This window comes from Echiichthys vipera (genome assembly GCF_963691815.1).
Source record: "Echiichthys vipera genome assembly, chromosome: 16".
Taxonomy (NCBI): Eukaryota; Metazoa; Chordata; class Actinopteri; order Perciformes; family Trachinidae; genus Echiichthys; species Echiichthys vipera.
In genome coordinates this window covers 12,900,295-12,918,861 of record NC_139841.1, presented here as the reverse complement: position 1 = coordinate 12,918,861, position 18,567 = coordinate 12,900,295, and the positions used below count along the sequence as shown (strand labels likewise).

Sequence of the window (18,567 nt, the reverse complement as noted above, 5' to 3'; positions counted from 1 at the left end):
AGCTCTGACAATTATATTCATAGGTAATTTTTGATTAACTGTTTAATAAATTAAAAAAAGATATTTTTTAAAATGTCCATCACATAAAAAATGTCCATCGCACGTTTCCAGGGTCTTAAGATTGCTTTTAATGGCCATTGTTTAGGCCAAAACATCAAAAATATTCTTACCATTATGCTTTGAAGTAGCTTTAAAATTCTGTTAACCCTTCCATAACTGATGCTCCTTCGCTACAGAAGGAAAGAAGGGCCCAGCATCCTGGTAGAGATGAGTGAAAGTCATATTTCTCCAGCTCCATCAACGACTCTGTCATTATGACGGTTTAGTCACAGACAGTCAGCCAGAACAACTCAGCTGGAGAGCAGGAGATGGTCAATCAGAGTATATTTGTGGGCTCAATATTTCACAGTCAGCTCTTGCCATCTCTGAGGGGAGAGCAGTCGCGTCTAGACAAAGTCATCACAGGCTGGCCGAGTGGAGAGGAGAAGCTGATGAATCCTGACAAGGCCTGTAGGCTGCTCGTTTCATGAGCTCGCCTCTGGGAAGACGATCTGATCACCTTTTGATCTGACTGTAATTAACTGGCTCTTGGAATTGGAAGAAAAATGTTCCTTGGTTGTGATCTTTCGGCTCATCTTTTGAAACTGCGATGTCTCGAGGCGAGAGAAGAAGAGAAATCATGTCAGGCTTAACTGTGATGAGGTCCGATTGTTCAGCACTGTGACTCCTCCGAGCTGCAAGGGTGTTCTGTTGAATGTAGTTTAAACTCTTTGACATTGAGTGCAGCCCCCCTTAAATCTTCTGATTCAAATCATCTGTCACAAAGCCCCCAGTCAAATCATCAAGCTCACAGTCCAACTGCCAAAATCGGCATACTTTTTGTCTATTCCCTCTGCAGCATTGCCCGTAGAGCGAGGCAAAATAAAAGCTGAGTGCACAGTTTACCACGTGTCTGTAAGGATATAAGGTTTGTAGCCACTTTGAGCATCAAAACAACTATACTTGCCAACTATTTTGAGCAAATCACAAGTTCTTCTATTTTTCCATTATTTCTAGTCATGTTACTACAAAATAAAATACATCTTGAGATCTATTCTTTGCATTCATACGTTAATATTTGTCATCATTGTACTATAATAATTTATTTCAATTTTATTTACAGTGCTTAATCATAACAAAAGTAATCCCAAGACACTTTACATATAGAGTTGGTCAAGACCAAACTCCATGACTTATTCATGATTTACAGAGACTCAACAATCCCCCCATGAGCAGCAACAAGTTGCACCATCTTTAATAGTAATAATTATTATAGTTATTATATACAGTATTAATCCAGCAACCTCGTGCACACAGAGGCGATGAAATCCTTCCCTTTAACAGGCAGAAACTTCAAACAGACCCAGCTCTATGGAGGACGGCCATCTGTCTTGACCGGTTGGGGAGGAATAAAAAAAGAGAGAAAGAGAGTAGAGACAGACACAAAGACAAACAGTCCCAGGGCAGTCCCAGAGATGCAAGCAACCACAAAAGTAAGAGTAACATTAAAAATATCTATAGTAATGTGAATATGACTTACATGTTATGGCAGTTAATATACCAGAGTGATATAAATAATAGACCTCTTTAGTAGTACATTCATATTTCAGTAAGTGTTATATCACTTACATCTACCTGTAATACGGTTCAGTTGGTCCTGCTTTGAGGTGGGTATTGGCGTCAGGGTACGGGCAGCACTTCAGTTATCATCTTTTGCTTATTACTGCTGTATACAGGGAACAACGCCGTAGATTATGGGAAAACTCAAAAATTCTAATTTACCGGGGAGATAAAAATCACAGTCGGCTACATGAATTGTTTCCATTTGCCTGGCTTGAAACAAGCAAGCTGCATAAATGTTGACTAATTTAACTCCTATTGGTGGTAGTAGAGAGAAAAAAAGCGGCCACATATCTTGGCGTATCGGACATTTAACACTTTAAAAGCGGCTATTATGGATATTTAATTTGGGGTGATTTTTTTTTTTTACCACATTACAAACATGAGTCACTTTCCTCTGTGTAGCTGATGCCTCCTCACTTGCTATAATCTGAAAAGTCACTAAGTCACTGGAGGCCGATCACACTGTTAATGTGTGAGACAGATGCCAAGGATGTCTAGCAGTAGTGTTTTTTATTTATTTATATTTACTGAAAGCAATTATGGCTTATAAGACTTTTAATGTGTGTTAACAATTTAAGTGAGACCATCTATCACCTGGAAACCTTAGTTCAATCTCTATCCAGCTATCCACCCTACTGAAATGTATCCACCCTGCTGAAGTGTCTCTGTAGTCGACGATGATTTGATGTTTGCACTAATCTTTTGCATGCAATAAAGATCAATTTAAATTCTGAAACTCTATGCCCTGAAGTCACACATGGACAGGTGTTAAAAGTTTCAAGTATGACATGGCAGTATGGCAGGAATTGTGCTTTACATACAAACACCAAACAGAATTTTTTTGCTGTGTTAAGAGCTGTGAGAGCTCAGAGACTGAGGTCCAAATTGTTTCCATCTAATGTCGGGTTGATTAGCCTGGATTGAGTGTTAAATGAGATGGGACAGACACTCAGGGACTGATTAGACCTGTCAGCATCATTGTCTGCCTGCGTCGAATGACTCGATGAGATTGGAGTGTTTGGTTTCAAATCAGGATGAGAGTTCTGCGTTTAGTAGCTGAACTATGTTGCTATGCTGCTGTCTCTTTATACCTAAATCATCAACAATGACCTGTGTCACAATACAGTCTTCTTCATATGCAGAATGCTGGTCTGATTCAACAGATAGGAGGGGCAAGGCCACGATCAGACAGAACACGTTTTAGCATGTTTTTAGCAGCTTCTCTTAAGCATTTTGCTTGCTGATTTTCTATTTTTTTTCTTCTGATAGTACAGCTGGAGGTTGACAGGAAATGGGAGAGAGAGAAGGGGCGACATGCAGCAAAGGGCCGTATGTCTGAGTTGAACCCAGGCTGCTGCGGCAAGGACTTTTAGCCTCTCAAACCAAACTGTGATGCTGAGAGCGTGATGAGAGCGATGAAGGGAAAACCTAAAAAGATCTTGGATTTAGCAGCAGTGCAATCAACAGAATGTCGGTAAATGATCAATGTCGTCTGTGCAAGGAAAATTGGCAGATAAACAGCAACTTCCCGCACAGCAAACTTCCTCGATGCGAGCCACCATTGTTGTCTCAATCAAAACAGTCGTTTCTGTGCTATGTCACATCTATAAAAATCACACTCGGCGGTCCTTATTAACTCAACCATTTTTCACTAGTCCCCAAATCCTTCTCCTATGGAGTGATACCAGATGGATGAGTGGAACTAGTGGAACGAAATTCATCTGGCGAGGGTTACTTGAATGCCGAGTTAAAAAAAACCTTTAACTCAGCGTGTAAAAGCACCCAACGTCATTTAAATTCACAGCTAAACAATGTTTAGGTTGTGGACCAGTGATCGGGTGTTGCCTGGCAAGGATTAAAAACGCTACTGAGTTAGTTTTGTTTGATGAGGGCCTACATTGTTTTTTTTTAAAACTTAAAATACAGACGTTTTCACATTTCTAGATGAACATTAAGATATAACGGTTTATTAGTTTAAGCAATTGGTTCAGTGATGTTTTTTTAGTATTAAATATCAAAACACAATCAAATAGCCACATCATTGGAAATCCATCAAAGAAGAGACTATAACTAAAAACAGACCAGCTGGTCTCTACCCTCTGAGTTCCCTGGTGCAAAGTCCGTTTCCATGTGCCAATGTGTCAATTCAGCCACTCATTGTGCTGTGTATTCACTGCTAACAAATGAGCACTGTGATCACGTTTCTACCCAAACCCAAAAGAAAACAAACTGCTGAGGGTAAGAAAGAAGGGTGATTTACAAAAAGAAAAGGTTAAGATACGTCAGTCTCATATTTAATGGACAGATATGAGAGTGGTATCATTCTTTTCATACAACTAAAACTTTCCAAAATGTGAAACTATTGCTTTAACACTAATTCTTGGCTGGGTGGTAGGTGGAGTAATAGTTGAGGCGTAAAAGTATGTTACAATAATTTAACAACAGCTTAAGTTGGTAGTTACAATCAAGCAACTGACAAGATATACAGTACAATGCACGTACAATATTGTAGCTATAGTAATACCATAGTTTTATCCTTTAACTGATCTATTTGTAGCAAATATTCCTGCATCCCTAGAACTATGATGTAATAATGTTACATTTTATATGATGACAGTTATGACTCTGAATTTCATTGTCCACATTTTGTTCACTATGTGAGAGTTTCTACATTTTACTCACTTTGGCTTTGTTTTTCACTGCAATATAAAGTCATGCAACTCTATGGAAACGGGACATGGGTATAAATGGGGATAATTAAAATATGTCTTTTGTGCAGTATGACAGTTTTGATACCATAAATCATAAAGGTAAAAAAGTTGAATGTCTTGGGAAGAAAATGGAATCTATCTAATCCAAGTGCCAACAAGGATTTACATGCGATACATATTGAACTGTTTACATTTTTACAACCTATACTTACAACCTCACTTGTCCTCTCTGCTCTACTCTGTGTTAACAGCTTGCAGTTCTGTCAAAGTTTCGCTGAACCTTTGTCACGTAACTGTTAGTCTCAGCCGAGTCATTCAGGGTTTCCCAGTCAAACTAGGGAGCGCAGAATTGAAATTTAGTTTTTACAGTATCTACTCAGTGCAAACTGTTAACTTTTGGCAAAATTTTAAAACAAGACATGTAAAATAAAGTTATTTTGATGAAATATTCATATTTTAAATTTAGATTTGGTTACTGGATTTGGATGGAGGCTTGTTTTAAAAGCTGCTGGCTGTGACAATTGGTGTCATTTTTGCTTAAGAAAACATGGGGTTCCAATTTGCATAAATGGTCAGTACCAGTATATACTTGTTATGTATAAGTAGAGATATGTGAAAATGACACACCCACATGATTTTTTATGTTTACACTGGTATCACCCCTTTTGAATTTTTAGGTTGTGAACTGCTAAGTAGTACCTCATATTAAATGCAACAAAGGTGGAAATGTTGTGAATGTTTCAGCAGAAATATGGTATCTTGAAATTGAACGGAACCTGGCTTAATCATCTCTCCAGTGGTTAAACTGAGCTGCTGGTATTCACCGACAATTCATTACAGTACATAGTACAAATAAAAATTAGTTGGAAAAAAAAGAGATTCTAAATGTAAAATTTGAAACACTTAACTATTCCTTTTCTCTTCAACTTGGATCCACAACAAACCACACTCGCTGCCTTTCATCAGTTAGAATTGCTCAGTAGGAAGAGAGGGAGAGCTCAGATCAGACAGGTTACTCTTAAATGGTGAATTAAGCACAATTTAAGCCCCGCAACACATTTACGACCCTTAAATCTCTGCGCAGGGTAATACGTTTGTTGATTATTACCAATAAATTAACAATTATTATGGCAGATACTGACATTTCTGGCTTTCCAGAACGACTTTTCAAAACCACCTAATTTCCACCCACTGACAATGCACCGTCAGTCCTCAGCAATAGAGAACACTGCTGCCACAAGCCATTTTGTCCAATTGTCTAGATCCACAAAAGTAAAAATATACTGTATCACAGCAATTTTATTTTTCCAGTATTCTCCTCTTCTCTGCATATTTCTATTTGATTCCCACTCTTGCTAATGAGCTCGCTCTTCTCCATGGGGGAATGCCATGGCTTTGTTTGAGACAATTAGAAGCTATAATGAAATGCCGTAACACGCGATGACAGGAGGAAAAGAAGCAGCACCATATACTGACGGAGATCAGTTTTATCAGTGTGATTTCAGTCTCTACTCGATGTTTACAACCAAAACACAGTAGTTCAAGTTCATTTTGTGTACATTTTATTAATACTGCGATTTGTGATTCTGTTTTTTTTTAACAATTGAATGTGTGTAATATTACATTATCTCTTGAAGGCAAATTCAGTGCTGTTTAGGATTTAACTGACAGGGAAACATGTTTATATAGCACAGTATGCAGCTATTCCTCAGTTTAAGTGTTACCAGGATGTTGAGGGCCTTGACAGATAACTTTCATAAACTGTCTTTTGTATAGGTCTGACCTGCAGGGAACTAGCCAGGCCTTGCCACCGAGGTCCATAAAGCCTGCATCTTCACCTCTAGAGTCATCTTTGAAACAAACCTATTCAATTTTGAGCTTATCAAATGTAAGGATTTGCTAGTTTATATTATTGCAAATTACAGTTGTAAGGCTTTGTTTAAAGAAGTCAACCATCATCACCATTGACTCTGGGAACATTTTCACAATCCTTTAATACGATAGCAACAAGTTATTTGATAATGAGAGTGAGGGTGTGTTAACATGCAGTTTAAAAACCTGATAATATTTGGGTTAAGGCAATACTCTGGTTTCTGTAACGCCATGTAAACACCATACCCCAGGTATAATCAGAGTTTGCATACCCTGATTAACAGACCTAGATAACTCCTTCAGTACCCTGACTATTTGTGCATGTAAACAGCGTTGCTCGATTATGATCGGGTTACCCGTCTGCGCATGCTCCGTAGGTTATAACTCCCCCTCCCCACTCTGTGGCAGTGGCTTTTGAACTGGAAATATAATATACCAGGAAGCAGCAGCGCCGAAGAACATTAAAAAAAAACAACAACACGTTCTACCTTTAAACTGAGGGGGGAGGACTTCGCAATGGCAAGTAACATCACAACCAAGAAGACCCATTTCTGTTGTAATTCTGTCAAAAAAGTCATCCATTTCCCCCCCACTTTCCAAGTTGTTTTGATTTTGACAAAGGTGAAACAGAAAAAAAAGCTGTATTCCGACCAGCTGTATGTTGGCAGAGCCGAGCGCCACCTACTGTACCAGAGGTAGAGTTACTGCCGTCATTTTCCCATTCTGCCCCGCTCATGTATACAGGGTGAACTTTAATAATCTAATTAATCCCTTAACTGACAAAAGACCATTTCCGTGTTACTGCTGTGCATGTAAACACACTGATTGTTAGTTGAAGCCCTAACTTGAACTCCTGTAAGTGCACCTACCAGGCCTGGCTATGGAGAAGTATAGTTATGATATCACAACACTACAGAAGTCCTGACAGCTTGTTTAAAGTCACATTTTCTGAATAAGCCTGTGAATGTTCTCATTCGTCCAGATCATCGTTATCCTCAAAGCAATTTCAGTCAAAAAACAACTGGACTGGTTGTTTGTCTAGGAAGACGTTTCACCTCTCATCCAAGAGGCTTCATCAGTTCATGTACGCATCTGAGCAGGCAAGGACTGGTCCAACTAACTAGTGTGAGATCCAGTATTTACAGTTTCTGAATGCATGTTTTGTGCATTTCTCTGTAGATTGAGCGTTGTGATGCTTTCACATTATCAAGCAACTCAACCTGCAAAAGACATGGACATCTCACTTTTTACAGTACAGGAGCTTCAGTCTCCAGTCCACCTTTGGCACACCTGATTGGAAGGAGACCTAAAGAGTGATCTAAGACACAACTCACACAAAGGGACTGAATCTCCAAGCTGCTCTGAGAGTTCTTGATATACCCCAAAAGAATTTGCGATAGAAATAGGTCATTCAAGCTATTCTGCTTGTCCTTTTCTGCGCCTGGGACCACGGATCAACTCTGAGCGGATGGGTGGTTGGCTGTCAGCTTTCCAAAAGTTATGATTTTGACAAATAAAATGTATCTGGTATATTAGGGAGAAATGGAATCGCTGCACTTCTGTCATTATCAGATAATAAACTGACACTAAATGTTCTTATCTTTGCAGAGTGAGCTGCCGTGAATCCTGAAAGGAGAAGTCTCCCGACAGGAGACAAGATGGCGTCCAACAACACCCTGCGCAGCTACTCCATCATCCCATGTTTCATCTTTGTAGAGGTGAGAGGCTGTGTGATGGTAAATTATACACAGCCAACCAGAGCATCAAGTGCTGGAATGAGTGGAAAGCTTTGTGTGTGTGTGTGTGTGTGTGTGTGTGTGTGTGTGTGTGTGTGTGTGTGTGTGTGTGTGTGTGTGTGTGTGTGTGTGTGTGTGTGTGTGTGTGTGTGTGTGTGTGTGTGTGTGTGTGTGTGTGTGTGTGTGTGTGTGTGTGTGTGTGTGTGTGTGTGTGTGTGTGTGTGTGTGTGTGTGTGTGTGTGTGTGTGTGTGTGTGTGTGTGTGTGTGTGTGAGAATTGTTCTGCTGCTCAATATTTAATTACCACATCAGCTGAAAGTCCTTAATCAGAGAGATGTCTCAGGACGCCTTTCCCTACTTTCTCTCTCTTTTTTCTTTCTCTCTCTCTCTCATTCACATACACACACACACGCTTCTCTGAGGAAGTATCCTGCGAACAGTCTCAGATGAGTTTACACCTCTTCTTCTATTTCTTGCCTTTTTCTTGGCTGACCTTTGTTTCATATTTTCTGACGGCCTTCCACCTTCGACTCTTTCACACACTAAGTGAATAAAATCGTCTGCTATGCCTGCATGTCTTGGTTTGTCCTCCAAGATAAGTGAAACGTGACAATCATTGCCCCTTTGATCCGTGACGTTCTTTCTACCTTGCTGCTTTTTGGAGCAGCCTTGTGAGATATTACCTATTTTTTGCTGCAGTACTTCTCATGTAAGATCCACAATATATGCTCTGCAGTTCTCTTCAGGTTAACTTAAGACACCTTAAGTTATTTATTAGTAAGATTTCGATCATTTAAATGGAATTTTGTGTTGATCAGCATGGAGAGATGGCAATGATACACCTTCAGTTTTTATTAAAATTTGTGTCAGTTCGACACCTTGAATTTAACTTTGCACTCTGCAGCAGCACCTCACCACATCTGGGAACAACAGGCATTGGAGCCAGGGAAATCAGTTTTTGACACATTGCAAGTTTAATATCGGGTATGAACTATTCTTAGATTGAATAATAAGCACTTCACCCTTCTGTATTCATTCAGGAAGGGTAATAGAAATGAACTAAAACTGCTGGTAAATGTTGCACCGTCTATTCTTATTTGTGTTTGTCAACATCATATATATATCAGATATATATGCTGTGATCGACATAGTAGAAATCCCACTCGTGTCAATTACAATGTCAGTTTTACTCCCACACAGCCAGACTTTGAGTTAGATCACGGGAGAAACCGGCATGTCAAGCATCTGTTACCACAAAAACTTACTGGATACAGACACATTCCAAGCACCATCCTGTAAAATGAATCGGCACAAAGTGTTTCATCTTACATAGAAAACCCTTCTGTTGGACAGCTTGTCTTCATTGTACGTTAATTTGCTCATTTACAGCCTTCAAGTGTCTTGGCTGGAACTCGGCATGACATGCTCAGTTGGACATTGCTAATCATGGCTGTTTACTTTGTTTAATTAGGATGTGTAACTAGAGGGGGGTTAATGGGTAACTGATTATTATGTTGGTAACAGCATCCCTCGTTCAACATGTAGGTGGCAAACTCAATAACATGCTATTTTGAGAATTGGAGGTGGGTTTGAAATATAAAACAAAAATTGTCCAATTTCCTAACCATTATTCTCACTTGGATTTGCATATTTTCTGTGATAATAGTAGTGTGAAAATGAGTCAGTATGAGCTGCCGTACTGTTACACTGTTTATGATGAAACCATCAGCTAATCAGATTTTGTGTTTAAAAAAACGTTTTGGAGGCTTCACTGTTACCATAGCAACATGTGCCTCTTCAGAGTTGGTCATCCCTGATAGACAAACCAGAATGAAGCAAATCAGCTGTTATCGGTTATTGATGAATCGGTAAATAACACTGCAGAAGATGAGGGAAATGACAAATAACCACAAGTAAAGTTTTAAACCCTTGCCCTCTTCACCCCCTTATTATTTTATATCACTCCAAACTGGCAGGTTCAGTTCAAATCTGTCCATCCATTTAACACATGAAGTTCAGTTTACTCATCAGAAGGAGTATTATCGGTTCTGCGTCGCTGTCAACACCTCTTGAAAGTCTGAAAAGATAACCCAGATGATGTCATCAGAGTTATCTCAGCTCAGGCTCGATGAGAGATGACACATACCTTTTAGCAGAAAGCCTATTCTGAAAACTGGAGGCATGAAGATTGATGTTTGCCTGATAGGGAGGGTCTGACAAAAGGTATATTATGGGAAATGCAGGATGCTGTGTTTTTGCTGGATTAACCCGCACCTGAGGTTAAAAGTCAGGGTATCTGCTGTTTCAACTATTTTTTAAATTTATTTTTTTACTTTTTACTATGTTGCAGAAGTGCAGTTTTAATCTGGTTGAAGTCCAGATTCACAGTATCTTTCAAATATTGGCATTTATATCCTAAATTATAAGTACAATTGTTTGATATGATTGTACTGTGTTTCACTGTGCTTTACATCACACAGAACTCTTCAAATGTGTAATACGACTTCAATTACTCATTTCAATGGTTTATAGTAACCAAAGTCATTGAAAAGATACATTTTTGAGCTAACTATACAACATTTTCTAGACAACTGTTCTTTCGTTTTGAATGGACACAACACTAGTTCTGTCAAATGATAACACAATAGGACTCCACTGAAAGTTACCCAGTTAAAATATAGCATTGCCATCCAGCCCTGTGATGTTGAAGTTCAAAGTCACACTCCACAAAAATGTTGGTTTTATGATTAGTTGACTTTCAGGATCTATATGAGACTCATACAAGCACAAGATAGTGAAATTCCACATCCAAAAAATGGATCACACCATGTATTTTCTCCATGTTGCAGCAGAGCACAGGCAGAGTGCTCACCAGAGAAATGCTGTAATAGCCCATTGACTAGCAAGCTTTCTTTAATTTTCATGACTGTTTTCACTTACTCCCCCCTCTTCTTCACAGACAGCTCTCAAAAGCATCCTGTCCACCTCCCTGTGTCTCTCTGCCCGTCTGCGTTTTCACTCCCTCTGCCTCTTTGATGTCTCTGTCACATCCTCACAACCTCATTTCTATCTCGCCCCTCCTTCCTCCAACGAACCTGCCTTGTCCCCCAATCTCTCTCCTCATCTCTTCCTATTTCTCATCGTGTTATTGAAGCCCTTTCTTGACTTCCCCTCCTTTATCCTCCCCTGGATCACTCCTCACTTTTCCCCTGCTCCTTTGTTTCTCCCTCCCTTTTTCCTGCCCTTTTCATCTTACTCACCCTTCCTGTCACAAGCAGAGCAAAGGCAGAGGGACAGTGCCGTCACATGACTGGACCAAAGCGTCCTGATTGGAGCAGCTCCAGCGCCAGAGGCAGTGTGATGGTGGAGGATGCTTATTTATGGTGATTTGTTTTAGTCATGTAACTTGTTGTCTAAACTCGAGATGGTTATTGTTCATTGCCGTTTGCCATGTGGAAAGGACTGCGGAAGACAAAACAGGATGATGGGACACAAGGGAGACGAAGGAAGGATGAGATGTGGAGGATGAAGGAAGTTAAACAGAGGGAAGGAAGCAAAAGGGTGCAAAAATTATGAGAAATTAATTATAGGCCGAGGTGAGGAGTAAAGATGGGGAGACAACATATTTATTCTATACTTCCCCCTGGACGGGGCCTTATGAACCAGTCTTTTCTTGACTATCATTTGTGGAAATTCCCGCTGTCAACCTTAAAAAATGATTTATTTCTTTTATCTTGCTCAATCTCTCCTTACCAGTATGATGTAATAATGTTCTGGGCTGTCATTATTTGAAAAAACAAAAAAAGAAAATATCCCCGTAGATAGTGATTATTCTTGATGTTGCTGTGTCTCTCTCTTAGCTGCATTAACTTGGGGGACTCTAAAAAAGGGGAATCACATGTTAAAAAACAGCCTAATTAAACCTTCTAGTTTTGATTAAGTCTGAACAGGTAACATGCCTGCAATCTGCAATGCCTGGAGTTGGATATTTTGTCTTTAGGAGGCTGAGAGGACAAGTAGTCATATATGTACAGGGGCTAGTAGCAGGGATTCTGTCTTTTGATATTGAGGGATTGTTAATCTGTGACTCACGTTTTAGTGTCAGGACCCACAAGATAACATGGGAATCTAATTTGGAAGCTCATGTGATGAATCCTTGAATCATTCTTTCATGTGTTTTCCCAACTGTTCACACTGGGACTGTCAGACCCTGAGGAGAAGACTCACCATTAACTGTGGGCTGGTGAAGGTACATTAATCCAAAAGGTCAGGCAGTGAAGCAGAGGCAAGGGCTAGGCAAAATTTGTCTTATTTGTATTTTATTTTTGTCTTTATTTGTACAAAGTGGCCTGAGAACTCGGCATAAGCTCAGGGCAATCTGGCAACAGCTAGAGGAAGACCGAGGCTAAAATAGGAATCGTGCCTGGCTTGAATGGACAGGTGATTGTTTGCAGGTCATCAGCTCTTGAAAGACACATCCACACACCAAAAAACAACTGGAGAGCAATAGTACCAGGTCAGGCTGTGACAGGCTGTGTATGTTTGTGTGTCCAACATGGGACAAATAGTAAGAGCTGTCTGATGAAAATATTATAAGACCCACTTGAGAACAACATAATTACTGTTACTCCTTTTTTAAACATGCTGACCGAAGAATTAAAGACGTATTGAGTTAATCTGCAAATATGCACTGCAGTTTTTTTAATTAATTTGTAGCCACACTTTGTATGTTTATTAAGCAGAAGGATAATTTATATTGGTCCAGTTCAGGTCAGTTTTCTAAGAGTTATAGAAAATAGATATTAATATAGTAATCTTGACACTACACTGTTCAAGTTAAACATCCCCGGAGAAACAAATATTGTCCCATGAAAAACTAGTTATATTTGATCCAATAGGAGACATGAGTTTTATGGGTAAATGAAAAGTAGATTTAATAATGCACAAAATATAAATAGCTTACACGTCATACCTGAAATACAGGCACAGAAGACTGACCCTCAATACTATAGATAAATCATAAATGGCACAAGCTGCTGTACTGCTAAGATTTTTTATTTAAAGTTATTTCATACAGTGGTTTGTAATTTATTTTTATTGAAGACTGTAAAAAACAATTATTATGTCTTAATTTGTAGCCCAGATTCAAATTTAACTGACTATTCATCATTATATTCCAGCTTTTTTAATACATACAAAAAGAGAGCTGTGTCACACAAAGACAAGTTTGACAACCGAAGTGTAGCATCACATTCTAAATCCGGGCAAGCCAGACTCAGATGCCCATTTCTGTCTGTCTTTTCCCCCCTCTTTCTACTAACTCAACATGACAGTGAAATTAAAATCTAGGACTTGGTGTTTGATTTATAAAACTTTTTCTTGGTTGTTTTAAGGGTGTGAGGGAGGAGATGGGAAGTGGGACTGATAATTTGGAGACAGGGAGACGACAGGAGGGAAGAAATTGGGGAAGGGGAGGGACGGCTATGAAATGATATAGTTTATGAGTTTTATTATGATACAATTAGATGTGTAGAATGCAATTACAAACATACCAAAGCAATATAGCAAAGTGGTTCTAAATCTGCCAGAAAAGCAAACATTCAGTAACCCAGTCATATGACCTAAGCCATACACTATTTATAAATGACCCTTTATTACTGAGTTAAAGGGAGACTATAACACTAGCCGCTGTGGTCACAGTCAAATGCTAAAACAATGGTCTAACAGGACCACAAGTTGAGTCATTCTTTGGTTTGCTGACATTAGCTAATATAAGCCACCTGAGGCTGCTGGTCATATCAGACTAAGTACCAGAGTTCTGCAGGGATGACATATTTTTGTAGGCCAATCCAGAAATAAGCTTCACATTCGTTCCCTCGACCAAAAGCCAATGGGATTTTTCCTTTGGATTTTTGTAGAAAATATTCTCTGTGTTGAACAAAGGTTTATGATAGTCACTATAGTCAGATATGATAGACACTTTTTGTTTAATAAGACTTCAGCAGCTTAAATGCAATTGCAAGAAGTAAAAAGCTAATGTCTATGAACTACACCACAGTGACATGACTACAATGGCACCATCACTTGCTTCCAAATGATTTCTTGTGTGCGGCGTGATGGTGTTTGATGACGTTTGACAATGTCTGCATTCTCATTTAGTCACTTGTAACCACCTTTTAACCAGATGTAAAGATGTAAAAGCTTATTTATTATTTATTCAAAAACCCATTGACAAGGTAACGGTAACTTCAAAAATGCTAACTAATTTTTGGGTTCATTCAGGGCTCATTGGGGAAGCACACTATGCTAGTAGCTGCAAAAACCTGTAGCCTATCAACTTATCTATTTTTTCAAAACTAACCTAACCTAAATTAATTGATATTAATGGGAACTTTGGTGCAGTGCAACAAGCTGATTACACAATTTGATGTAAAACCACCTACAAAGATGAGATGGGGAACCTGTTAGCCTGTCTGGCTGCCTACACATCCAGCAGACACAGAGCAATATTAGGATTCATTTGGAGTTGTGTTTCTGCCCACCAGATGAATGAAAGCATAATATTCACTCTGTCAAATATCTGTCTCTTTACCCAATAACTACTTCCATATGTTCACACAAGCTAGTTGCTAACTTCGTTTGCATTAGGTGTTTGGTAGCTCTCAGTGTGTTTATCAGAGCAGTTTTTTTATGAAATAGCTTCCTTCTGTGGCTGAAAACAAGGTTGATGAAAGCAAAGAATGTGAACAAAAACAGTTGTAAGCCAAACAATGTGCTAAAAGATGCTATATAATCTCTTCTTCTACTGTACTTAAGACTCAGAGATTTTGCTTTGTCAGAGGCCTGTAACTAGGGGATTTATAAATGTTGCTAGCAGGTAATTATTGTTCACTTGTAGCATGTAGCATGTAGCATGTAACATAGGTAGATGGCTGCATCAGAATGCCCTGCCAGAATCTTGGGTAGCAGAGGTGAATGGTCACTCCAAGGGAAAAGGATAATGGCATGCTGCAGTAACTTTGTATAAGCATTTTATGACAGCCAGCCCTGCCAGTCTGCCCTTCAAACAGCTAATGCAGCATAACGCCAGCTGGGGAGTGAATATAATGGAGCCACAAGTTAAAGAGACACTTGTCCAGGTGTAAAACTGTCACAGAAATGGCAACCGGGAATTACACTGCACCACTATTTCAATTTCAGTAGTGTTGGCCAGTGATGGAAGAAAGACTTACAGTAGAACTTTTTAAGTAGCAGTATCACAGGGTAGAAATACATGTACTCTGTTACAAGTAAAAGTCCTGCATGTAACATTTTATTTAAGTAAAAGTACATACTGTAAATATTGGCATCAAAATATGACATACGTACCAAAAGTAAAAGTGCTCATTATGCAGATACACCCATTTCAGAATGATGTATTATATTATTAAAATATACTAATTGATTTATTCATGTCTAAGCATCACTTATGTTTCAACTAGTTTATGTGGGGCTAATTTGAACTACTTATGCTGCCATGTAGCTTTATACACAGTAATACATCATGGTATCATATATTAAATTATTATATTTTATAATAATAATCTCACTCAGAGCAACTTGCTGTCAAAATCAATGTATTGTAGAGACAGGTGTAGACTTAACTTGCTTCAAAGTTAAAGCAAAAGGATAAAAAGACAAAACAAAAGACAACTAAATAATACCTTTAATAATTTATAAAAACAACAATACTGATTCTCCAGGTAGGGAACGAGTCCTTACCCCAAGTGAAGGAGTTCAAGTACCTCGGGTTCATGTTCACGAGTGAGGGGACGATGGAGCGTGAGTTTGGCCGGAGGATTGGAGCAGCGGGGCAGTGTGGCAGTCGCTCTACCGCACTGTTGTGACGATAAGAGAGCTGAGCCGGAAGGCAAAGCTTTCGATCTACCGGTCAATCTTTGTTCCTGCCCTAACCTATGGTCATGAAAGCTGGGTCATGACCTAAAGAACGAGGTCGCGGGTACAAGCGGCCCACATGGGTTTTCTCAGGAGGGTGGCTGGAGTCTCCCTTAGAGATAGGGTGAGAAGTTCAGCCATCCATGAGGAACTCAGAGTAGAGCCGCTGCTCCTTTGCGCTGAAAGGAGCCAGTTGAGGTGGTTCGGGCATCTAGTAAGGATGCCCCCTGGGCGCCTCCCTAGGGAGGTGTTCTAGGCACGTCCAGCTGGGAGGAGGCCTCTGGGAAGACCCAGGACTAGGTGGAGAGATTATATCTCCACACTGGCCTGGGAACACCTTGGGATCCCCCACTTAGAGCTGGTTAATGTGGCCCGGGAAAGGGAAGTTTGGGGTCCCCTGCTAAAGCTGCTGCGCCCGCGACCCGAACCCAGATAAGCTGTTGAAGATAAGATGAGATGGGATGATTCTTACCCATTTACCCAAATTTAAACCTTCCCTAAAGCTTGTGAAAAAAAGATTAGTTTTTAGTTTGCTTTTGAAAGAAGACACCGTTGTAGCTGACCTTAGTTCCTGTGGTAGCGAATTCATAATGAGGGAATAATGTGGGGGTAAAAGTCTAAAGTGGCACAAAATAGAAATACTTCAGTACAGTTAAGTACGAGTGCCTCAAAACTGTACAGAAATACAGTACTTTTGTAAACGAAGTAAATAAATACCTGACTCAGAACCAAGAAAAGAGAGTAAGAGTAAGATCAGGCTGAACAAGCTGAAACTGCTTGTCCCTCGTGGCCTGTTTTGGTAAATTGCAATAGGCCGATGACTCTCATCATGTCTCATAGCTCACTGCTTGTTCATGACTTTCTTTGATTTATAGTGAGGAGAAGTAGAATGAGGGGGGTGAGTGATGGAGGTAGATATCTAGAAGAGAGAGTGTGAGTGGGATGAATGTAGGAGAAAGAAATGGTTCATGGCAATGCATTCTCATCAACAGGCTTGTATGATATGTTACAAAAAGTTCTGCACAAGTCATATGATATCTAATGAAATATGACGGAAACAGATTTGTATGATATCTTACCAAATATTCCATTCCATTTAAAGCTGTAAAACAGTGGCTGGTAGGTGACTGTGACGGTTAAGTTTACGCACCAAATGACTTGGTTAATGTTAGAAAAAAAGGATGTGCTTTGGTTTAGTACTCTCAGGACATGGCCCTCCTTCCTGCGCAGATTTTTCTTATACAACGTCATCTGATTTCTTTCTTTGCTCCGGATGTAATTTCAACAGTAATACATATGTGGATTACATGTGCATTACAGCATGTTACTTTTCGTAGGTGTATGTATGAACAGTGAATGAGGACAGCCTGTTCATGGACATGTTAATCTTCTCAACCAGCTCAATGCTTCGTACCAGCAACCATAACTGGCTGAATCCAGGCAGGTGAATGAATACAAATGCGGTTGCTGTTGTGATTGAGCTTGGGGCATTTTTTTTTCAAATGCAAATAAGGTGATGTTCTAAGTACCGTATTTTTCGGATTATAAGTGGCTCCGGAGTATAAATCGCACCAGCCGAAAATGCATAATAAAGAAGGAAAAGAACATGTATAAGTCGCACTCGAGTATAAGTCGCATTTTTGGGGGAAATTTATTTGATAAAATCCAACACCAAGAATAGACATTTCATCTTGAAAGGCAATTTAAAATAAAAATAGAATAGAGAATAACAGGCTGAATAAGTGTACGTTATATGACGCATAAACAACGAACTGAGAACGTGCCTGGTATGTTAACGTAACATATTACGGTAAGAGTCATTCAAATAACTATAACATATAAAACATACTATACATTTACCAAACAATCTGTCACTCCTAATCACTAAATCCAATGAACTCTGCTTCCTCGGTGTCACTTCTGAAGAACTCCGCCAACTCCAAAGGTAGACAATGCGCCGCTTAGCTCAAGCATTAGCAGGTAGTGTTGTGGTTTTATGTTATTGCGGGACTATTGTAGTGCGCATTGTGGGTCTCTATGATAAATATCACACACGGAGGCGAGGCTGTAACATGTGCTCTTTTAATAGCCGCACAACTTCATAACACACATACAGGAACAATCAATCACCGCACACGCCGAGTGACACAGTCATGAACAGTCGAGCACCGAGTGCTCGATCAGATACACCAAAGGTAGCATCTTTATTTCACAATGCACTTCTGCCATGACCCACCCCCACCGAATTTTGATGGGTTGACGTGTGTGTGACGATTGCTGATATACGCCTAGTCTCCTACCTGACTGACATAAATAATAGCCCGGGCTATTATTTGATATTTTGTTTATCCTAGTGTACACCCCTCTTATTAATCTGGCCAAGCCCTTTTCAGGTATTAGGCATTTCCTTGTAAACCTCCTTAGGTTTGTGATCCAACAAGGTATTACATGGTATTTTTTGTAAGCGCAAGAATTTACATATTTTCAGAGGAGACCTATGAATAATGTTTCTAGCCGATTACCTTGCTGGAGCGTATTTGTGGAACAACATGAAATCATGAAATGATCGCATTTCTGTCTGTCTGTCAGTTGCTATTTGCTGACGAGCTGCTTTAAGATCAGCAGGAGGATTTTAAACATTTCTGTTCATTA

General features: G+C 39.5%; 1 protein-coding gene across 1 annotated transcript in view; it reads left to right on the top strand.

Moving 5' to 3' along the window:
• Window positions 1-18,567, top strand: part of plppr1 (phospholipid phosphatase related 1) — a gene marked incomplete at its 3' end in the record, with an annotated part of 55,817 nt that overhangs the window by 11,130 nt on the left and 26,120 nt on the right. Inside the window, exon 2 of the mRNA XM_083929243.1 lies at window positions 7,854-7,963. Within this exon, the coding sequence (XP_083785369.1) occupies window positions 7,904-7,963 (60 nt within the window). The 5' untranslated portion in view covers window positions 7,854-7,903. The remainder of the gene's footprint in view (window positions 1-7,853; window positions 7,964-18,567) is intronic.